At 40.3% G+C, this 24,576-nt stretch overlaps 1 protein-coding gene across 1 annotated transcript; it reads left to right on the top strand.

The window, feature by feature from the left end:
- The first annotated feature begins 10,256 nt into the window (after positions 1–10,256).
- Positions 10,257–20,973, top strand: CAV2 (caveolin 2). Its single transcript, XM_030469049.1, has 3 exons — positions 10,257–10,457; positions 10,641–10,828; positions 17,291–20,973. The coding sequence occupies exons 1-3, from the start codon at positions 10,308–10,310 to the stop codon at positions 17,439–17,441; spliced, it is 489 nt and encodes a 162-aa protein (XP_030324909.1). The 5' UTR covers positions 10,257–10,307; the 3' UTR covers positions 17,442–20,973.
- The last annotated feature ends 3,603 nt before the right edge of the window (positions 20,974–24,576 follow it).

Raw genomic sequence — 24,576 nt, 5'->3', positions numbered from 1 at the left:
TAGAGCTGACAGTAATGTTTACAGCAGAGTGCAGCACACACCAGTAGGTTTTTAAATGGCACACTGGGCACCTATAGAGGCAATTGGTTCCCTGATAGGCTTCCCAGGATTAATAAATGTGAGCCTGATAAAACACTATCCTCTCATTCCCACACAATGAAATGGTAATGAGTCACACAGATAAAAGCCATACAGTATGAAACACACAGATGTGTTGCCAGAAGTTATATGGAGAGAAAAACAAAGCTCTGGTCTCTCAGCTCTCAGTGCTTGGATGACCATCCTGGTACTTTCATATTCATTCCAGAAGGTCCTCAAAAGCTGAGTTCTTCTGTCTTTTGCTTCGCTTTTACCAACAAATTTCAAGTAAACTAGAAAGCCTACAATGAAAACAGTCAAACAAATCTAAAATACTTGGTTAAGGCACCAAAATAAACCTGGAACTGCTAAAATGGAAAACAGAGTGAGTCATAAACCAAGAAATGCCTCAGGCTTGCCGTGCTTTCAGTGCAATATGTCAATATTACCTAATAAACCTGATATTCAGAGTTTCAGAGTGCCCAGCATATGTTTTATAGAGTTGCTGAAACAAGGTGTATACACACACACATCTTCATTGCTCTTGTCCTTTGGGGATGAGATGTTGATTCTTTGCTGCTTCCTTAGAACAGTCCCAGGAACATTGTCAGAGCATTCTCTGGCCCTCATGAGCAGGATTTTTAAGGAACCAGAGCTCAAGTCAAGGGAAAACTGCCTCAAAGGGCAAGATGGGGCTAAGTCTCAGGAGTGGCCTAGAATTCAGATTCTAGCTTGGTTTGTTTTACCATAAATAGCCTGGGTATAGTCCTCTAGCACTTTGACATTCAAGTCTCTGATTCTGTCCTTATTCCCAAAGGTTCACATGGAAAAGCTGGAGTTCTGACTTGTTTCAGTTGTAGCACAAACAGGTTTCTCACTGGATGATGGGAGTCTTTACATAGAATTTTTTTGTCAAAAGAGGACAGCCATGGAAAAATTACAAATAGCATCAATGAAGGAATGTGTGCACACCCATACATAAAAAATAAAGAAAACCTCAGCTATAAATTGAAGCAGCATACTGAAAATAAAAGGGGCAGACCTTCAGCTGGCATAAACAGAAGCAGTGGAGGCCAAGTACTTACTCTGATTAATCTTAAAGCTATAATGCACAAGAGAGCCCATACAAAAAACCTCTTCATTGTCTGCAATACAAACTTAATAGTTTTGAGCTGTTCTCACAAACATCATGTCTAAAAGAAGGGAGCTGAAAATCTATCTGTAAATTACCTTACTCTGTGTACATACCAGGAATTTTACTTGAAGATATAGCCACCTAAAAGACTGAGGATGAAAATGGAAAAAGTCCAGAAAATAGCAAAAATGATCAGAGCTGGAGAGGCTGATATATAGTGAGTGACTAAAATAGACTGGATTTTTAAGACCTTGGCTCTCTGACAATTAAAGAGATACAGCAATCTACAGCTTGTCAGACTTGACTACAGCAAGAGAGGGACTTTTATGGCAAAAGAGGAAAGGCAATTAAATAAAAAAAGAAAAAAAGTGTGCTGGATTTCCAAAACAGAATTTTGGCAGATTTCTTCCTGCCAAAGATGGAATGTGTCAAAGATCTAGCAGTCTAGGACTAACAGTGTTTTCTTGTTCTACCAGACCTGTCTACAGCAGGTTTCTTAAAAATTTCTTATTCATGTTCTCACCAGATCATTTCAACATCTCAATGTTCCTTGCTACTAAGACAACATAGCTGGTACCTCCTCTAGTGGAAGGTGTCCCTGCCCATGCATGGAGCTTGTAACTGGATTACTTTTAATGTCCCCAAAATTTCCATGATTCTATGATTTTATCAAGCAACATGTAGCTCTTGTCAAAACAGTTTTAGAGAACAAAGAGATACCTAACCTAGTCACTATACTCTGCTATGCCTCCTACCACCTCTGCCACAAGCACAAGCATTGAAGGAACTCTTAAGATGCAAGCATCATACACACATAATATGTTTCAGCATTTGTTGAACTTACTGGGTGATGCTCATGTAGGCAAGACTTTCCTTATTCCATCTAGATTTAACAGAAAGATACGTGATGGAGAGAAAGAAAAAGAGCACATAGCCCTGGGAAGGAGCAGCCTAGAGGGAAAAAACCCAGAAGCAGCTATTTGTGGGTTACTGACAGTTTGCTAGACTTAAACTATGTATCATGTATGTCCTGCTTGGAAATTACCTTTACATTCTATCTGCTCCTATCTCTTTCCTTTGGATGAGATGGACAGAAATATATGTTTGTACATATATTGTATATATATTATATATATATGGTGTGTGTGCATATATATATATTATATATAGATGTGTAGTAATGCATGGACTGGTTACATGGACACTGTAGGGGCAGTTCAAGTCCTACCAGAAAAATCCTAGAGAGAGAAGGAATTTAATTCAAGTGCACCTTCATGAATGGGAACAACTACATTTGACTCAAAATAGTTGGCAAAAATATCAGTTGTTCACATGGGCATTTGTCTTCCATTTTCTCTTCATCTCTCTTCTTAGTGGAGTTTTCAAAGCAAGTATTTTTAAACTATATGCCATTTTTAAAAGTGTTCTGCGAATTCTACTTTTCACAAAGCAACATACATTTTCATAAAGATTTTTATCTCAAAAAATTACTTATTTTATCTACAAAGAAAAAAAATCAAAAAACAATAGTATTTGTGAAGCATTCCTTGTGGAAGTGAAAGTCAGATGTTTATGAGCCCAAAGTGTTGGAATGGCCAATGGCTTAGAAAGGAAAAACTCATCAGATTCTAAGTAAATGATCTATATATATTTCTGGCTTTCCAATAAGACATTCTAAAACTATACGATGAATAAGAATGGAAAAAATATTTTTATATGTTTTAGAAGAAAAATATGTTTTGTGGCTTTTCCAGGGTTGGGATAATTTATTGCTGAGAATGCCCTAGATTCCTTGGAGACTTTCTGGCTCATCAACATATTGCAAACAGAAAAAATGCATTCTTAGGATAAGTAGTTTATCAGATCCTAAGTATTTTTGTAAAGGAACTCCACAAGAGAATGACCTAATTCAACATAACATGCTCAGAATTCCTCTTCCATATCCAAATCACGAAAAGAGCATAAACCTGTGAGAAGATCAAAGAGCTTCCAATATAGAAAGTTGTTAAATAGCAAATTGCAGAAACCATCAATAAAACTTATTGGTGGTGGTAAACCACTGAAGTGTGGTTTAGAAACACAAACTAATCATAGTAGTAGTCTAAATCAAATGATCATCACATTTTGTAGTGAAATGAGGCAACCAGGTGCCACTAATTGCCAGGGAGTGAGCATGAGCTTGTGTCAAGTCCACCTGTGCCTAATTAGGGTGGGCCCCCACTGTGCATGTGCAGAACCAGGGGGCCAATAAAAGGTGAGTCCTGAAGCACAAGCTCATGCTCACTCCCTGGCAATTAGTGGCACCTGGTTGCCTCATTTCACTACAACATTTAGAGTCAGATTCCAGATGGACAGATTTCATAAATGGCTTTGAGATGCATTTGATCCAGCCTGTTGAATGGATAGGAATCTGCACCTTCAGAAAAAATAATCAGGTTGGGTTTTTTTTAATGTCCAAAGCACATAAACTTTTGGCAGCTATTGAAGAGCTGACATGGTTTGATTTTCATTTTTTCAAGTCATCCACCAGTGACAGAACTGTTTCATACCCCCCCTCATCACCTGCTCCCCACCAGACATCAGCATCCCACAAAACAACACACCAACAGAAGTATAGAACAACAATTAGCAGAGTATTAAGTAAACCAGAGCATTTAGCAAGCTCCAGCAAACACTGAGTGACCCAAGCTATAGAGCAGGGCCCTCAATCACTGACAACCCATCCCAGGACATCTGAAGCAGAGAGTGGGCAAGCAGTGGTCTGTACAATGACTTTCCATCAGAATCTGGTTTAACTGTTGGATATTCATGGAGATATCATGTGGCTGTTGCTGCAGATTCTAACAGCACCAGAGCCATTTGCCTCTCACCTCCACAACATCCCTTTTCCTCTTCCATTTCAGTTGGCAAACAGCACAAGCTCTGAAGTTCTGATCAGCACTCAGGTTCTGGTTTCATACTGCACCAAAATTTAATACTTTGCTTTGCTTTAATAAATAAACTGTCACAAACTCTAGAGTTACCACCTTTTTATGAGCTGCCATGGGTCAGCTGAGCAGTAGCAGCTGCCTTTGACCACCTTGCTGCAAAGTAAAGGCAGATGAATTTCCCTCTTAACTCTGGCAGGCCTGGAGCACCAACAGGCTTGTGAGTTGCCATCTGAAGCTGGGCAGCTCTCCATACCCTACATCCCTTTCCCAACCTTTTACAGTCTCCATCTGGCCCACCTAGTGCCACAGAATCATTCAGGTTGGAAAAGACCTGTAAGATCATCAACCTTTAACCTGTGTCCACTAACCTAGCTCTACAATCACACTGCTAAGCCATGTCCCTAAGCTCTGCATCTATATGATTTTTAAACACCTCTAGGGATGGCAATTCAACCACCTGTCTGGGCAGACCATGCCTGTGCTTAATAACCCTTTCTGTAAAGAAGTTTTCCTAACATTCACTCTATATCTCCCCTGGTACAACGTGAAGCCAATTTCCCTTGTCCCATCACTAGTTACTAGTGAGAAGAGACTAACCCCTTCCTTGCTACAACCTCCTTTCAGGTAGCTGGTGAGAGCAATGAGGGGTCCCCTCAGCCTCCTCCTCTTCAGACTAAGCAGCCCCACATCTCTTAGCAGCTTCTCATAATGTTTGTTTTCCAGACCTTTCACCAGTTTTGTGGCCCTTCTCTAGGCTCTCTCCAGCACCTCAATGTCCTTCTTGCAGTGAGGGGCTCAAAACTGAACACAGTATTCAAGGTGCAGCCTCACCAGTGCCAAGTACAGGGTTCCTTAGCAGGAACCCATCTTAAATTCTTTCTTAAACTCCATTAGTGTTTTTAATAATATTTTACATGCTTAAGCACATAGGAAACATAGATTGTAAGAGCCCTTGTACTTCTTTGAACACTGAAGAGTGTATCACTCATGCAATCAGCTTCCAAACCCCCGCCTGAGATTTTTTTCACTAGATCATCATTTCTTACAGCACTAGAGTCTGGGTCTCACTGAGTCATTCTGAGTTTTACACTGTAACATATTCTGACACAATAATAACAGCTCTCCTAATACGTTCTATAAACTGCACTGGGAAGCAAAAACTGGGAAAGGAATTAAAACAGACAAGAATGATTTATGGAAACACTGAAAAAAATTCCAGACTTGTACTGATGGGAGAACAGAAAAAAATAAGATCTAAAAATGTCTGAGCCCAGCCCCTTTGCTATTCCCCAAGCTCTCCATCTGCTCACAAGGAACAGTATTCCCATTATCAGTATCAAATTGCAAACTTTCTCACCCCCTCACTGGAGACCATTTGAGCACTAACTTGTAAATCATCAGAACAGTAACTCAGGAGACCTCATGAGAGTACTTTATTTCTTCTTTTCACATATTAGGAATAGGAGCCTCTGCTGAAATCTACTGTAAACATCTCTATTACCACTAACCTAACTGGTCTAAAAGAGACTCAGAAAATCCTATAATCATTTCTACAACCAGTTTTTGACCAGAACACATTTACTGTGTTATGTCCACTCTGACTCTCTAAGCAGCTTTCACCCTGACACATATAAAACCAGCCTTCATAGAAGCATTTGGCTTAAGTTCACTGGAGTTTGATATAATTTGGCAAAACAAATATAAATATTAAGCGGTGGCTTACATGTGTTTATATTGATTGACTACTGAAAACGGTGAATTTTAAACTCTACAGGGCAGAAAATTACAAGAAAAGCAGCTGAGACCAAGGGAGTTTCCATACGTAGAGATGATATCTAATTATTCTTTTTCATGGAACAAGTCAAGAGTCTCTGCTCCAACAGTGACAAACTAGCATACTTAGGATACACTCACTTTTTCCAAAAGTCTACCATTAGGTTTTCTTATGAGCATTCCTCAGACAAGCAATTTACTTAATTTTTTTTTTCTTTATACAGATATGGCTACATCAAGACAATATTTTGGAGTTTGCCTTTTAAACCCCTCTGTATGTGTCAAATCTGAATACTTTATCTGCCCACTGTGAAAACAAGAAAATCTAGATTCTAATCCATATCTCCAGTCTGCAAAATACTTCAGGGTTTGCTCCATTTTAACTCATCTTGCATATCCATGAATGCCATTCAAATTTCCCAGTTTGCTGCATCTGCTTCCTTTATATGGATTTGCAACAAGGCATGACTATCAGAAAGAAAATTGGGAAAAGGAGTTGTAATCTCTCCAACACTGCCTGGTGCACTTCTTGAAATCTCAGCTGCACAGCTTCCTCTCCCTGCTACCCTCACCACATGGCCAGGTGAGGACTGCAGCTACATTTTTACACCTCACTCCTAACGTACACAAATATTTAGAGCCCATCTGAGCTTTTTGGACCCCAGTAGTTTACCTGTGAAATGTTACTAACAAAAATTCCCCATAAACAATATAGGTATATGAGGAAAAAATAGAAGACTCTTCTGACAGCTCCTCTGAAGTCATAAAGATTTTCAATAATGATCTTCAAAAGAAAATAACATATTTGGAGTACATATCTGTTATGACTCCAATGAAATTGTAAGATAAATCAATAAGATTTCTCATCCTTCATCTTTTTGAAAATGTAAATTGCTATGTATATAATAATCGTATCATAACTTTAGATCAGATTAGAAATAATTTATAAAAGGGAGAGAAGAAAAAGGAAAATAACACTCTGACAATAGAACTCATCCAGACAAGCAAAATAAAATAGATGAGGTCAAACTGGCCAATGTCCATGGTCTTGCTGCAAAGACTAGAGAGCTTTCTCAAAAGCAAAGTATAGCTTTGAGAGCTTTCGATGAAAGCAAAAAAAACTAACATCCTTGCTAGGGTCAGGAAAGACAGTTTCTATTTGTATACAAAGCACTACAATAATCAAAGTCATTCTCAAAGCTTAAACAGGAACATCCTTACAACATCCGTGTTGAACTGACTCTACATTTCTCACTAGAATTGCACATTGGTTAGAGTCTTAAGTGTAACCAGCTGAATCCAATCTTTGCCATGGGCTAACATGAAAAATTTTCACTGAGAACTGTTCCTGTCCAAAAACCTGCACACAAGCTGAGCTGTTTCCCCTTATCCCGCACTTCATGACTCAGAGGAATTCCTGTGAAAGTGCAGGATGCCTTTTCGTAATCCTTCTCTGAAACAGTTATTAAAACTCTCTTTACAATAATGTGTATTGGAACACATTAATAAAACTATTTAGCCTATGACAGCCTTGCTTTTTTCCTGGGATGTCCTGTCAGAACGTCTTCATCCATCAGTCATTCCAGGGCCTACAATTTTGAAAACAAGCTCTTTGAAAGAGCTGGTTTTTATTCAATGTTTCTGCACTCTGTACAGCAATAAGTTATGACAGGCAATTCTAATACAAAGAAACTGTAATAATGAACAATTTCACTAATCCACTTGTTGAAAACACAGCAACAAAATTCGTAATGCTTAGAAGATGGAGATACATCTCAGTACCTTCAAGCAGGTTAAGTCCCATGAGGAACTACAACTGAGCCAAAGTGTGGAAACACACACACATATTTCATGCCACAAAATGTAATTCTCTGTTTGTTACCTATAAAGAGATTTAAATACATACATGTTCAAAGGACGCTACAGATATATAGGACTAGAGAAGGTTTCCATCCTGTTTATGGTCATTGCTCTCATTCTTATTTTTGTCCTTCCAGCTGTTCTGTCCAGCCATGCTGGCAGAAAGCAGAGCCTGGAAGCCAAGGGGGGAGACCATGCTGGGGGGGAAACAGGAAAAATCCCCCTTATTGAACATTGCATATGCCTCCTTGTTTTCTGTACATTTGCCAGAAAAATCAGGGATCAGAGCTTGATACTGCTCAGGCTTGACATGAGCCTCATTTGATAAATCATGTACAATTAATTTCAAAAAAACCCACTAGAGTTATTAAAACCAGCATGGTCTAAGGGGTTCTTAATAAACAACATCCCAAACTGGCTACAGCCTTGAGCTTTTATTGATTTTAAACAGGCTTTTAAAGAAAAATAGTCTTCTTGCAAGAGAAAGTGCATCACCATTTTATTTAAAACCCTCAGAGATTACAAAGGAAAATAACATTTTCCATCATGCTGTCTTGACAGATATCAATATTTATCAGCCATTATAATAACAGAATTCACAAAAACAGATGGACATAAACAAAAAAGTGCTATATGCTTTTTACAAAGGGGCTCGATACTGTAAGACCACCCTCCAGTGACAGACCATGGTCTGGGCTATCTTGACAGAAGAACTACCTCCAAGCTTTTAGCAAAGCTAGAGCTGAGCAAATGGAGCTATGGACTTACTGCTCAAGGTGGTTGGCAGAGTGAGGTATAGCAGGAGTGACTGGAAATAGGTAGAGCTGCTCCTTGGTTGTGCTCAGGCACTCCAATCTGCAGCTCGAGTGAAACAGGAAGTAGAAAGTAGCTGATACAAACCAGTGGAGCCTGAAATCAGCAGTCAAGGGGCTAGGTTGGGATCAGCTGGTTGCTCCTACCTTGCTTTTAAATTTCTGTGCCTGACTCAAGCAACCACCAGAAGCCTGCTGAATGCCTTTGGGCTGCTCTCAGCTCCCCATATCAATAGACTAAAAAAATATCAGTTGCTAGACAGAAGCACCCCAAAGGGTGGGTCTGAACTTCAAGTCTGTCAATTGGCCTTTCTATTCCTCCTACTAACACAACAAAGATGAACTGGGGAGGAGAGGGGGTAGCAATGCAGCTCATAAATATGCCTTGAGTCATCATGGTATTTCTTTGCTTGCATGGTATTTCTTCGCTTGCATTTGAACCTGTTGTAAACTTGTATTGGCAGGCTTTTAAACTTAATGAGCCACAGCTACATCGCTGGATCCAAACCATTTACGTGACACCACTATCACTAAACTCATCAGCGTGGGAGAAAAAAACATCAACACCAGTAACACATAGATGAGAAGCTTTTCTGCAGAAGTTATCCGGTCAAGAACAATGCGATAAGGTCCAGAGCATTGTATTAGCTGATTTCCTACCCAAACCTTGCATAGTTATTTTTGTATCACTTTCCTGTGAGCTTCTCAAAGATTAGAAAGGTTGTTAATATAATGCAGTAGTAAAAATTAAAAAAATCTACCAGCTTCCTTCTAAATGAACAAGCCCAGATCATTGATCAGCAATATCATTTCCCTTTGCAAGAGTGACAGGTTATCATGATTATCAAATGCAGCAAGAAGATACTCCTGGCAGCTCATGAGCTCACACTGCCTAGCAATACGGGCAAATGTTTTATTTGCCAGCTTGTCTATAAATCACTCTTAGGCTTAAAACATGTTCTCAAACAAAACAGAGGAAATAATTTGTATGAACAGAAGCTAAAAACCAAGGGGGACACGATAATAGCTTGTAGTGATGGATGCATGGTTTTATTGAAGCAACAATTAGGCAGTTGAGCAAGTATGAGACAAGCAAGGAATTTCAAAGTGCACCAGATGGATGGACGGACCTGGGAACCTTAATGGGCAGTGACAACACATCTTCGTCCCCCCTTCTCCACTTGCTCGCTATGGCTGGAAAGCAGGCAGCAGATATGATAGGGCCTAATGCATGACCGCCTCAACTGTTTTTTACTTTTTTTTTTTTCCTGCCGCCAGGAAAATTCCAGCTGTTGTTGCAGGGCCATAAACGCTTGCTCCTACAAATCTCAGCCATGCGTGAGGCCGCGGCCAAAGCGGCACGGGGCCGGCTGCCCGGGGATTTGGGATGAAAGGGGAAACCAAACACGCCGGGCGCCTCGGGCAGCAGGCGAGGCGGGGGGCGGCTGGACGCCCCGACCCACAGAGCGGCTGCCACACCGGGGTCCCCAGGGCTGCCCGCAGCCGCTTCGAGCGGCTACTGTCCCGCTGCCGCCGGCACCCACCCCGAGACCCCGTCCTGGCCTCCCCGTCGCTTCTGCTCCGTCCCCGGCGGCGGTGCGTTCCCGGCTGGTGGGGCGTGTCCCGGGCAGGCCCGCTCCGCCCCAGCCCGGCTGGGCGGTGGGAGCGGACGGCGCAGGGCTGGGCCGGGCCGGGAGCCGTGGAGTGGCGGGGAGCGCCATGGGGCTGGAGACGGAGAAAGTGGACACCCGCATCTTCATGGACGATGACAACTTCCCGCGGAGCGGCAGCCCCGCGCTGTCGGAGGCGGAGAAGGGCGCGGAGGATGAACTGGACCGCGACCCCCACGGGATGAACGCCCATCTCCAGGTGCGCGCTGACCCGCGGCGGCGGGGAGCCAACTCGGCGGGACCCGTCCCGGGGAGAGCTGGGCTGGGGTGGTGAGGGAGCGGGCTGAGCGGGCGGGCCGGGACCTGCGGCGGGTCGGCAGGCGGGTCGGCTGTCCCCCCTCGTCCCGGCTCCGCGTAACAGCCGAGCTGCTTCCTGTTCCAGGTGGGGTTCGAGGATGTGATCGCGGAGCCCGAGCTAACCCACTCCTTCGACAAAGTCTGGGTCTGCAGCCACGCTCTCTTTGAGCTCAGCAAGTACGTGATCTACAAGCTCCTGACCCTGGTCCTTGCCATACCCATGGCCCTGGTTCTGGGGATCCTCTTCGCACTGCTCAGCTGCCTGCACATCTGGTAAGAGCGTTTTGTTGCTCATCGGTGCGTGGGCCCTGCAGACAGCTCAGAAGAACTCTCCTCTTATTGCATTAGTGCCAAACTGTTGACCACTGCCTTTACAACCATTAGTCAGATCAACTTAGATTATCTGCTTTATTTTTAAAGGGAGAGAAATGAAAACAATGTTGGTTCTGGGATTCAGTTCCTTACCTTGCTCATACCAGTGGTCTGCCTTGTCAGTGTAAGCTTCTTGGGGCAGAGAGAGCCTGTTTGACCATTTGTATGGCACCTAAAGCAATGCATCCCAGCCTTGTCTGGCTTCTGAAGTAGTAATAATGGTGATTGTTTGGTTCTTTTAAACTGGAGTATGGAAGTTGTGAAAACGTGTGTTTGAGAGACCTGGACAGATGTATTACAACCTGGTACCTTGTCAGTGCAGTTACCTCTTTAACTTTTTTCCTCACAGACTGAAGACACTTCTGGGGTCCCAGCTTGCTCTTTCTTTGCTACAGCCACAAAATATGCTGTTACTGTCTTACATCTGGTACACGGCCATCTCTAGGTGCAGTGCCCCAGGGCCCAGGTTCACAGGCAAATACAGTAGCTCTCCAATTGACAGCAAACCTTTTATACTTTGAACAGAATATGCTAGAAAAATATCAGGGAGGAGTACCTTGGGACCAGAAAGGCAGATGATTGTAGAGAAGGAGGAAAGGCAGGTAAAAGAATGAGGTTGATGAAAGACCTGAAAATCCATGAGGCTTTAAGAGGAAGGGGTAAATGTAGGGTATCAACATCATCCCTGCAACCAAGATCTTCTTTATACATGGGGTTCAAGCTGTCTCATTTGACTTGGGTAACACTGTAATCATGAAAAAGTCATTAAGGAAAACAAAATGCAATACAGAAACCGGAGAACAAACTCCAAGCAATAGTAGTAGACTGGTCATCTGAACCTGTGGTTGCAACCTTGTGGGTGCAAATTTCAGTTTTTGAAAGTGGATGAACATTTGCATTGATGACATTGTCTAGAGCCACTTGATTGACTTGAATTTTGGAGCATAAGGTTTGTATAACATCCAAAGGAGTTGCCATATAATTTAGAGCTTCCCAACTGCTGCTCCTCTGGTCTGCAGATTATTAAGAACATTGTATCTTATGCCCAGACTTTTAGGTCTGTCAGCTGTCACCCATAGCATAACGTGTGACTGCAAAAGGGAACAGTGGCCATACAGATTTCCAGTAGTGGAACATCAATGGAAGAATTAATTGATGCTCAGTTTATTAAGATTAAAGGTTTTGTTGTGCCTCCAAATGACTTTGTATTAGGCTTCCACAGCCTGGGTACACAGATGTGAGTTTGACTGAACCAGGACTCAGAGGTCAGTTTCTATTTATGCAAGTAGTCCCAAGTGACTCTTTCAGGGACTGTGGGTTCTCAGCTTGTCTGAAATAGGACTGCCTGAATGTGCCACTTCATTTGAAAAGTTTCCCTTGACTTTCTGTGAATACACTTGCTTCTTCAACTCCTAATTTTCCTTCCATGTGTTCATTATCTCTACAAAAGTGATCATTCATTTTGATCTTCTTTGCATCTGGGACTGTATGAAAGAATAGTAATTCAGTAGCACTGTCTGCACCCCTTTGGACCCTCTCCAGAGCTACCATCCAAAGCCAGCACTGTCTTATCTTCCCACAGCCTCTATTTTTTGGACACAAAAGCAAAACACACAGAGATGAAGTTAGCTTCTCTGCTGCTGTGTTCCACATTTCTTGGGAGTAAGGAGTTGAGTGTTTCTGTATTTGAGAGGGTAGCATAGGAACAAGAGATTCAAGTATCAGTGGTAGCACAGGGACCCTAAACACATAGTACTGGCTCCCATGTAGCCCCACTGGATCTTGAAAAATAGTAACTCCTTGTTTTGTAGGTGAGAGGGAGGGAATTCCATTGTAACTCCTGTTCAGCTGTTGAAATGTCATGGGAAAACCCCAGGCACACCCTCCCACATGGCTGCCTGCAGGAGGGCTTGTCAGATTCTCTATGCCTCAATTTCATCATCCAAACCAGTGAGACAAGGATGTTGATATGTCCTAGGGGAGCTTTTCCTGAGGCTAAATTCAAAGGTGTTTCAACAATATTGGAAGTACTCAAGCACAAAGGTCTGTTGTTTGTCACACACGTTGTGGTAGTTTTGTCAGCATCCACAAATATCTGGCTCAGCATTCCTTATTCATCAAGGGCACATCATGAGCTGTCCCCCTCTTAATGGACAGTCAGTGTTGTCTTTCACCAGCAAAAAAAATTGCTAAAAGAAGAATCAAACGTGGAACCTCATGGAAAATAAAATGGAAATTGATTAAGAAGTATTTAATAACACACTTTGCACTTTTGTCTGTACAGAAGGAACTGGGTCTGTTCTCTGGCTGATTGAATCAGAACCCAGTTTTACATTACCTGGTGAAAGATACTGATGGGCTGAAACAGTGCCAGCAAGAGGGTTGGTGACCTACATATGAGGGAGGCTACTTCCTCACATTTCTTTTCTTTTACTAATGGCTGTCATTCTCACTACAGATTGCAGAAGTTGTCAAGACTGAGTTTTAACATCTTCATGTGGCTATCTGAGTAAGCACTTAAACATGGCCTCAGACTAAGGCTGTTGAGGTTATTGATTTTTAAACAAGAGCAGAACAATACAGGTTTTGCAGGCAGCACATGGGAAATGATCTTTATTGCAGATCAGAGACTGACTCTTGTTCCAAGCCACATGTTTGCCACCTTTTGGGAATTAGCATTTAAATCTCATATATGCTTTGTTGTAATCTTGTCTGAAGGGTGTTCTGGTATGTGGATATCTAAGCTGAGAATCAGTGCTTCCTTTGAGAATCCGTATCTTGAGTCTTAGGTCTGAGATAGGCTCTAAAGCACAAGGACTCAGACAGCTTTCTGGTCTTGTTATCAAACAGAGCATCAGATACTCGGAGATCCTTTTGGCTTGAACAGAAGTGCTCACAGTGCTAATATGTAGCCAGGGATTTACATGCGGAGTAGATATGGACATAGATCATCTCATACCTCTTTCTCCATGACTCACTTTACCAAACTTACTGATACCATACCCAACTCCCAAAACATCTCCCTACCAGCTGTCTGAAATGCAAAGAAATTACAGTACAGCTGTGCCATGAAGACCCCACCTTATGATCTAGTGTTGCCTTGATGCCTCTTCATTCATGTCCTGTAGATATCCCTTGGCTTTTGAAGAGGAAGTAGATGGATATTGTCTCAATTCCTTTTTAGTTATATATTTTCCAGTCAACACAGGTCCTGGGATATATCATGTTTGATTTTTACATACTTTATATACTACGTGTGGGTCCTGGAAGCCTTTGGTAGTTATCTCTTGCCTAACTCATAAATATCCCAAGGGTTAATGGGACTCAGCAAGAAACTCTGCCACTGCTAGGTAATATTTAGCCTGTTCAAATTGTAGAGCCATTCAAGATTTAATTCAAAATCATTAAGTAGTACACAGGCATACTCAGAATTAGGTAATTTAACCATTGAATGGTATATCTTTTGAAAAACAGCATTACGACATATCTGAGGTTGCATTTTGTAGACCTTTTGAGGAGACGATGTGATTCTTCACTTTGAAGCAGGAGTCTGAATTAATAGTCAATGACCACACCAAGCACGTTGCCCAACTCTGTGAAAAGTTGAGCTGCTTTGAACTGAAAATGCCCTTATCAGTGGGAATTAAGTTCTCTATGCCATTCCCAAGAGACATTTGGTTCAAATGTTACCTCAGGGATTAGCAAAAAAAAAAAAAAAAAAAAAAAAAAAGAAAAAGTAATGTGAGCAAAAGTGAGAAAGCTTGATAGTATAATTTTGTATATGTCATGCTTTGAACAGAAAAGGTAGGATAGATGGAAAAAAATGGGTTCATTTGCTCTTTCCAGTTTAACAGTTCCCAAAAGAAGTGATTCCTTCTATTTAGTGAAAGGATGAGTATTTTATGTTCCATATACATAGCAAGATTCAATGAGAGGTCATACAGGAATACCTTGGCTACACTTCAGCTAGGATGCCAAATTGAACAGAGCTTTGATCTTCTTCCCAGCGCTGTACCATGTAGTAACACTAGTGGTACCAATATTACAGAATGTGTTGACATTTGGATATGCTGACTTCACTTCCAGTGTTAAACATAACTCAAGAAAGCAGCCACCATCTCTGAACAGAAGTGCAGACTCTGGTAAACCCACAGCAGTGGGAGTAAAGGTTGTATATAAAAACATTTATTTTACAGGTCACAAAAACAAACACGTAACTTCTAATGGCACTTGGTTATTTACTTTTTAAGTGTGCCTGGTAACTCCACAGAAGGCAAATCACACCCTCTGATGATTTGGAAATGCCACATATTGACTTTTCTGCTACTCAGCAGTTCAGTTAGATTTACAAAAAATGCAGGACAAATTAAGTTTAGATGACAGCAAAGGAGCAGCGATGTGTCCTCTATAAACTAACTGAAATGGAAAATGGGTGAAGTTAACACAAGCTGAATAGCCATTTCTGGTATTTTCCCTGTGTTGCTCAGAGAAATACCACTTTTCTTTCACTATGCATTACTGATGTTTACCAACTGTCTTCTAAAACATGAAGCCCTAATTTTACCCTGAAGTTATTCATTCTCTGTGCAGTGATACTATAGGTGGTTATAAAACACATAATTTATTGAGTTCAGTTTAAAACTAGATACACTAGATACTATTCCAGTAATGCTCACAGTTCTATATGGTGTGTGTATATTGCTAGCTGTTTCAGCAGAGACAAAAAAAGAGAAGGTTTTAGAAAAACTATTCTTGTTTAAATCCATCTGGGTTAGCTTAGAATGCAGCATAGACATACTAGTACATGGCTTGCATTGTATGATAAAAGCTGAGAATCTGGATAGACAAACACAGAAAATAATTAATTTTGACTCTATATTTCTAAGATTCAACTTTTAAAAAATATACTATGCTTTTTCTAATTTGTACTGAGCAGTACTCATTTGTAATATACAATACTTGCCTATTTTTCAGACTCATGATCAACTAGAAAATTAAATATTTCCTGTCATTCCAACAAATCAATGAGAGTTCTCTAATTACATGGACATAAGACTGGGATCTTAAATATTGAATGCAATAGCAAACTAGAATAAAGTTTATTACCTTTATCAAGAGAATCTGTAGCTTCTTTTACCTAATTTAGGAAATAAATGTTACATGGCACAGAGATTTTTAAAAACTATGCTCAAGTACCACTTCAGTATTGCATACACTATTTATAGGTTTAATTTGTCTGCATCCAAATAAGCACGTCCAGCTTAGTGAAATGACCAGGGATTTTGGGCAGTAAATGATTAAAACGGAAGAATAATTTAAAGTACTGTGGTCAATTATCATGTATCCACTGCCCCCCCCCCCAGCTGCCCATCTGTGCTCTTCTGGATCTCCTCCGTTGTTAGTATGTTTAGCTTAAGCCACCACTAATGACATTGCTTCGGAATTGGGACATATGGAGAACATTCCCAGATGGTTACTTGTGCTTAGGAGATAGAAATACATTAATTTCAAGTATCCACCCTGAGTGATTAAAAATATCTTTCCCCTGACCAGAAGTTTTGACCTCGTTCTACCTTAAGTTTCACACCCACAAATGAAAAACTGAACAGCATCAGCAAAATCCCATTCTTTGGAGATACAGCACGTGTCTGTATTATAGTAATCCACTGTAACCAGATACTGCTTTACTGTCTCTCTTTTGTTCTAGCAACTTCTACCAGTGATGCTGGATTGCTGAGAAAGAGGCAGGAATTGCAAGGTGCAGGTCTGCCTCTGCATTTCCATGTGTGAGGGAGAAAAAAAACAATAGAAGAGACTGCAGAGGAAGACCAGGTCATAGAGACATGTCAATCAATGACTGTTCCCAGTCAGTCAAACCGGGGGATCTGGTGTTTCTCTTCAGCACCAAAGACTCACTCTTGGATATACCCTTAGCAGATGGCTCTGCTCCTCAGATACTGTGGGGTGGCACCAAGGTTGAAGCATACAACATGCACCTGCCCTTCCAGAAGCAGGGAGAGAACAGCAAAAGCTCACCTCTGGAAAAGGCATGTTCAAAAGTTAGCTTAGTGTTGCCAATTAAGAAGAAGAGACTGGATGATGAGAAAGCTGGTGGCTTCTATCCCCTTTGTTTCACACAAAGGATCCTGGCCAGAAGGCCACATGCATCATGGTGCTTCTGCAGGTGTGAGGGAACAAAATTGATGGAGAATGACTGTGAGAGTGTAAAATCAATTATTTTAAATATTTATAGTTATAAAAACCTTTCCTCTTTCATAAGATCTCAAACTTGTGCTTGGTGATTCTGATTTCCCCATGCTCTATCAGCACCTGTCTTCAAATCTTCCATTTTCTTTTTTGCAGGATTGTGGTGCCTTTTGTGAAAACCTGTCTCATGGTCCTGCCTTCAGTTCAAACTATATGGAAGAGCCTGACAGATGTTTTCATCACACCATTGTTTGAGAGCATAGGCCGATTCTTTGCCATGATTAATATACGCCTGGACCAAGAGTAAACGTCAGGAATGCAGCTGCTGTAGTTGTAGCCGGTGTTGTACCTCTTTGCTAACCTACATACAAGCACTTGCCATTCATTCCAAACTAAATTTTCAATGGCTGGTTTAAGTGGGAACACGCTAATTTTTCTAAAACTCATCTATTTTCAGGGAGATCAGTTTAAGAATAAGTAGGCAGTTTTCACAGCTCACTACTTGAACACCAGAGCAAACACTGAGTATGTTGGCAACACTTTATTTTAATGGTACGTCAATTGCTCGATTACAGAAGGCTTCTCATGGAGGTTTAACCACCACCAGTGATAATGATTGGCATTATTACTATAAATATTTAAATAGGCTGTGATACCTTCAGTGAATCTAATCTGGAGGGTTTCTCATTGACTTTACTGCACGTCTACCAGGGATCATTTTTGGCACTCACTTTGCAGAATGATCAGCTCTTTATTACCAGCAGTTAAAATAAACTGTTGTGTAACTCTCCTATATTGGGGAGGAAAAGCTCCCTGGAAGTGTATCCTTTAAAATAAGGTGTTAGCTAATGATGAAGAACATCAGCTAATGAGCACGCTGGCCTAGTGGGAAGTGTGTCTGCCTGTGGCAGGGGGGTTGGAACTAGATGATCTTTAAGGTCCTTTCTAACCCAAACCATTCTATGATTCTATGATTCTAATCTGTATATTTTATTTAATGAGAGGGTAACTTTGTTGTATATTTTGTACCTTTGTAAATGGCACTTGATCAGTTTTCTTTGAATACTTATTTCTATAGTATTTGAATTCTAACCAACTTACTAGGCAGCAAGACTGGGACACTGCAAAAAATGCCTTCAGATAATGAAATTTTCAGTTTCTAAAGTATGTAGATTTTGAAGTGTTGCCATGCAATTCTCTTATATTCATAATATATGGTTGTGTGCAAAACAAAAGATTAGAAATATTTTAATGCAAGGTTATGCAAGAATTTGAAATATGTTTATTAAAAATGGTTTTTATTAAAAATGGGGTGTAGCAAATGCTACCCTGACTATTTCTGTGTATTTGTGCTAATATTGTGATATTTAAAATGGTAGGCACTACTCTGGCACTTTAACTAGGTAACAAGTTCTTACACAAGGCAAGCAAGTATCTGGTATCCTTGTCTAATTCTCCTCACCTGTTTACTTGACTCTGTTGCTTATTTGCTCCTTTAAAGCCTAACCCATAAAAAAACCTTTCTTCCTTCTGCACCTAATATGGCTTTGTAAACTAGAATAACATAACATATGCAGAGGTACATTTAAAATACAGTAGCCTTCTCATAGGCTAATGCTGCTGTTTTCTTTAAACACAGATGACAAGTTGTAATAGTTTAATGTTTGTATGATTTAGAATATTATTTTCTGAAATGCTATAACAGATTTCTTATCAAACAAGATATATAATATATATAGTAAATAATAAAAATGACCATTCTTTCCTGTTTTCAACTTCATTTTCTTCAGGTTTTTCAACTTTTAAAAAGCTCTTAAAATGCCAAATAGCAAAGAATATTATGCAATTCTTTCAAAATATAGGAGAGGGAAAATAAATGAATGAGCATCAATATGGTTCCACTATCATTAATTGCATTTAACTTATTTATAGTAGGAAATTATGTATCTCTGTGTATAATTAAGCCTAAATGGAATGATTCCTTTCTCTGAAGCAGGCCTCTCTGTGCAGAATTTTCACTACACTCTTTCTGTGGGCACATGCTTTATTTACAGATGAGATGCCAAATTTTCCTTTTCTTGCTTTTTGGCCTACAGCAGCTGGCTGACAGTGTATTCTTCGGACATTGAGAACATGAATGTGCATTAAAAATACTTTTACCATTTGTGCCATTTATAGAGGGATCCATATGGCTTTTCAATATTGGATATTAATGATTAGTGCCCATGAAAACTTCTCTCAAGTTTTATTCTGCAAGAAGTCAGCTTGCTATTCAGATGTGCTCTTCAAAATACCTCAGTTTTGTTAAAAATAAATATATCTCATTTGAAAATAAAAATTGGTCAGGCTAGGCTTGAATTCCTTTGAGAGTTATTTTGTTTTATAATATCCAAGGATTTTTACAAAGATATTTTCCATAAAAACATATCCTCTTGGTGCATTCATCAAAAAAGGAAAATCAATCAGTACTAATCCTTGTGTCTAAAAGGAGCCCTATAAAAGTTTAAGCTTGCAGAGAATTCAGGTCTTGATCCAAACTTTGAGAATGAAACCATTCGCTAGAGAAAAAGGTATCATTTTAGGTCATGCACTTCTTACTGAAGTCATCCAGCTCTTGTGACCACAAACAATCAAGTGTAATGGTTTGGTTTGTTCTTACTTTGCTTTTGGCTTGTCATTAATTAGATCTATTGACCGTTTCTCTAGCTGTTACAAGACTGAGCTCATAGTTAAATAATTAAAGCTGTTATTTTCTTATTTTACAACACTATTTTTCTCTGGAACAGATGTGCTTTTGCTATAAAAATAATACCAAATGGACTGCCAGGCTTAGGGTAAAATACTAGATGCTTGGCAAGTATCATCCATGAAATTAATGGAAGAAAGTGAGAATACATACAGACTCAGATACTTAATTGTCAGTCTGCCATGGGCAACTTTGGCTGGCAAGTTTTCTCTGGATTTTAGGGACTGGACAGCTCTGACAGACATCCCAAAGCTCTGCCCACAGCTGGTATTGTCAATAGCTGCCAGCATGGTTGGACAACAGGGACTGAAGGGGCATTGGCACTAAACTGTGATTTTTAATATAGGGGTAGGTTCCTTAAGTTTGTTTCCAACTGGTTTGAAGTGTGGAGTTCAGAAACTTGATCTCATTTTCTGCAATAAATTAAGTAGATTTACACCTGGCTGAAGCAATCTGCTTTGATGAGTCTTTCCCTTTATGGAATGGGGAAAATGTTACTCATCTTGACAAGAGTAGACTTCCTATCATCCTGGAAGAACAGGGAGGATAAATAAATAAAAACTGTGAGATGTTCTGATTCCAGCCTGCCTGTTGTTCCTGCAGAGCTGGATATTCAATTCATGAAAGATTTTAATATCTTGTTTTTCATGAAGATCACAAGAAAAACACAGAACTCACTCCAGAATTGTGTTCACCCATCTTTAAAATTTTGATTCACAGGGAAATTTAACCTGCCTCTCCATGAGAGTAATTCATAAAATTATTCTTGTCAGACTCTTGGACTTTTATCTTTGTATCTTACCTCTCCCCACCCTAATTGTTCACCATATAAATTGGAACAAAGTCTTTACAAAAACTTTGATGTATTAGTAAATAAAGAGCCTTTTCTTACCTATCCAAAAAAGGTCACTTAGGCATACTTTTACTGACCAGTTCAGAATATCCCTGCAGCTCTGGGACATCAGACCACACACTCCTATTTAGTGGAAGCCAAAAAATGGTAAGTCCATTATTTTTACAGGGTGTGATCATTCTCCCACCTGCAGAGATAAAACCACTGATGTTAAACTGTATTAATTCTCTTTTAAAAATAAATGGAAAAAATATGTGTTTTGGGGTTTTTTAAATAAAAATGCAAATAGAACAAGGTTAAACACCAGACGGTGTTATCTGTTTGTGTACTGTGCTCATGAAAACCAGAACTGAAGACCTCCAGTGAGTACACTGAACCAGCAGCTATGCAATAAAAACTTGAGGTGCTTTCTTCATGCAGGGATTTACAAGTGAGAGGAGAATTAATAAAGACTAATTTTAGCCTGGTGGCACTAATTCCCTAAGCTTATTGCAACAAAAAGAAAATGCCTTCTGTGGACTCTATTCAGAGGAGCTAAGATGGGGTTCCTGGTCTGAATCATCTTCCAGAGAAGACTCTGCATTGATAAAAGCAAAATGTTTGGCTTGGCTTGGCTTCTTTCCTCTGCTACATATAAAGTTTTATCTGCTGCAGAAATTGGGCAGGCCTATGAAAGCAACTAGAGGTTCATGTAAGTAGTGGGGTAGGTTCTCCTCCACACACTTCTCTCACAACCTGAGGCCAGGGGTGAGTGTCACCTGTGTTAGGTGTTTGGGTTTGTCTATGGGCTGGCTTCCAATACACACACTGCAAGTGGGAGAAAGAAGGACAACTTCACAAGGAACTGATTTAGTTCCTACTTTAGACACTTAAATGGAATAAAATGTAGAGAGTCACACTTTTATTTCAGGCTTTGAAGAAAGCTTATTTATTTTCCCAATGGTTTGATAAGGGCTGCTTTTTCACCTTGTTTTTTACTTTACACTATCAGAGCTATCACAGTACTACAACTCTAAGCTAGGGTTGGCCATGAAACAGACAGTGAACCTCTGTGACAAAAAGTCCCATCCTATGTAAGCCTCAAGGAGTGGCTATTTAAATCCCATAATGTGACTAGTTCTCACAGTCTGATATTTCTATAAAACACTTCAACAGTTAATTTTCTAGAACTGCCAAAATGCTACAGAACTGTGTTGACATGGACCAGTGTTCATGGTCCAGTTTGGTATCTGTCAAGGAATTTGATATTGGAAAGGGTTGAGAGTGATTTGATTTGTGTAAGGTCTGACAGAATTAAGGCTTTTAAATCCATTTTTTTTAAATCTCCAGCCAAGGCAGTTATCAACTATCGTGATCAAGACCTACAGGGACAAGCTCTAATAAAAGATGTACACACCTACCACAGGATTGATATGAGAGTCATGCACTTGGATCCAAACTTGTAATCCCTTTCTGGCTACCACCTAACCAGGAACATGTCTAAACTCAGAAGGCACCTCCCTTTCATGTAACCTCCCCTCCGTGCCTACAGTTTTACTTTGGTCATGCCCAGAGCTGCTCTTGTTTGAGTAACTTGGCACCTTACTTGCATCTAAGCCAAGTCAGAATCCCAAAAGAAGGGAAGAGAATGCCCCCCTAAAATACACTTACTTCACACTGGCAGAATAGTGTACTTCCCAAAATATGCTTTCCCAGGAGTGAGTCCAAATGCATTAGAACACCTGAGACACGAAAAAATTTATTTTGGGTCCCTCTTGGATTACAGCCCTTAGCCCTCAAGCTATTGTGAAGTGTTCTGTGGCAGCAGCCATGTAAATTTTAGATGTTTCCATGTAAAAGGAAATCACCCCTAGCTAGGGATTGTTAGAAGGGAGGAATGTGAGGTGATCTCACCATCTCTCCTGGTAGTTTGCTCCTTTGACATAAGGAACAAACAGGCCAGATACCAAATATATAATGGAAGTATATTCCATCTCATTGGAGAAGTCATGATCCACTGACTTTTAATTTAAAATACAGAAATCCTCCAGAGTGGGGACAGGATGATGACCACCATAAATCCTCCAGGACTACAAGTCTGTAAATCAAGTCATGAGCAAAACATTAGCCTGCATGTTAAATGCATCCCAGTGCTTGTTATCCCACAGCAGGGTGAGGGTAGTAGCATGGCTGATAAAAGCTCACCATGAACAGTTCTGGCAGCTCAAGCTTTCATCCATCAAAAGATAAAAAAATGTGCATAAAAGGATGCTCTTAAGCAGTTGAACAGAAAACACTAAAAAAAGCAGTGATATCCTTCTCCTAAACCTCAGGTTTTGTGTGCTCCACATAAGACAGACAGCTTGCTGACAGCTTCTGTTATTGGGCAGCCTTGCTGCTGTTGAAATGATATGTAAAGAATGCCATTTCCTGGGGCTCATTTTGATCTTGCTGACATTGGAATATATCAGGAGTATTGCTAATACCATAATTGGAATAATTATACAAGCAAAAAAAAGTCAGCTTAGGTGGTATTTCCAAGGCCAGCTCGGATGTCTACAACCCCTGACAACTTTCGGCACCCCTGTACAGCCCATTCATAGCAACTGAGGTGGGGACCAGAGTCTTTGCACTTACAGAAGATTCCTGCAAGCCTTTACCTGGTCCTTTCCAGCAGAGCTATCTTGTTCCTCTGTACGTACTGAGACTGCCTTGTAGAACTCCTGCCCTCATCCATGCCAGATCTCTGGCTGTTAAGTTTGTGGACATTTCTCACACAACAGCACCAGAGGACCATGACTCTCTCCTTGTCCACCTCTGCACATGTAACTTCCTCACTCTTACAGCCTGGTGGTACCCACGCCATTTTCTTCTATGATGTGGTGGCTCATTTCAGCTATACCAGCAGCCCATTCTGGGATTCATCTCATAAAGTCTTCAGCTTCCAATATTCTTGTAACTGCAGTAGTTGCATGATTCAGAAATTAATTTTCAAGGGGGCTGTTGTTCTCTAGAAACCACTCCAGGCACAATCCAGCATTTCAGATTAACAAATATATCTCTTTTTTCTCTTAGTGATTCTTGAGATGAATGATGGTTCAAAACCTTCTGATTTATGTGCAGTACACTGACTAATCGAAAAACTTTCCTAAGGATGAAAACAAAGAACTGTCTTGCACAGCTTTTTAAAATGGGTTTAAAAATTGAAGAGACTGTCCTTCAATCCAGCCATCTGACCCAGCGCACACACATAAATACTTGGGCAGCCAAAGATATTCTAACGATGGCCTAAGTGAATTATTGCATCAATAAAAAAGTAAGGTTACTTTTAAAAACTACAGCTAACTTGGAAAGTTGGAAAACATCCATCCAAAGCATTTATTCTAAAGTTTATGAGCAATATAAACTCTTCACTGCTAAATGACCATATCAGAAATATTTGTCCGTGTGGACTGCCTTTTCAACAGGTGCAGTTATTTACATCTGTGGATCCTACATCCATCTTATCCATGTCTTTTATGAGGTCATTTCTCTGTTGAATTGGCAAAGCCAAATCTGCTGCAGTTTTTTCTACTTCTGTTGCTGCAATTCAGTGCTAAATGGTGTAACATTAGGGTCACTATTTTTCTCTTAAAATTATAACTCTTTCACCATGATCTGATTTCCTAACATTGGCATTAAACACCCATGTGTATAAATTAGAGATGTATAGGCTACTGCAACCCTAACCTGAGCCATCTTGAACACTGTGTTGAATCCTTCTAGCTTTTACACTAACATATGCCCGAGTTTACAAAGGACCTTGAGAAAAGGCATGGCAAAATGTCAGCGTCCCTCTTTAAAAGTAAATCCCAGTGGTTAAAA

The sequence above is a fragment of the Calypte anna genome, chromosome 1 (assembly GCF_003957555.1).
Source record: "Calypte anna isolate BGI_N300 chromosome 1, bCalAnn1_v1.p, whole genome shotgun sequence".
NCBI lineage: Eukaryota > Metazoa > Chordata > Aves > Apodiformes > Trochilidae > Calypte > Calypte anna.
Note: the sequence above shows the minus strand (reverse complement) of the source record. Positions and strands in the feature narration are given on the sequence as shown.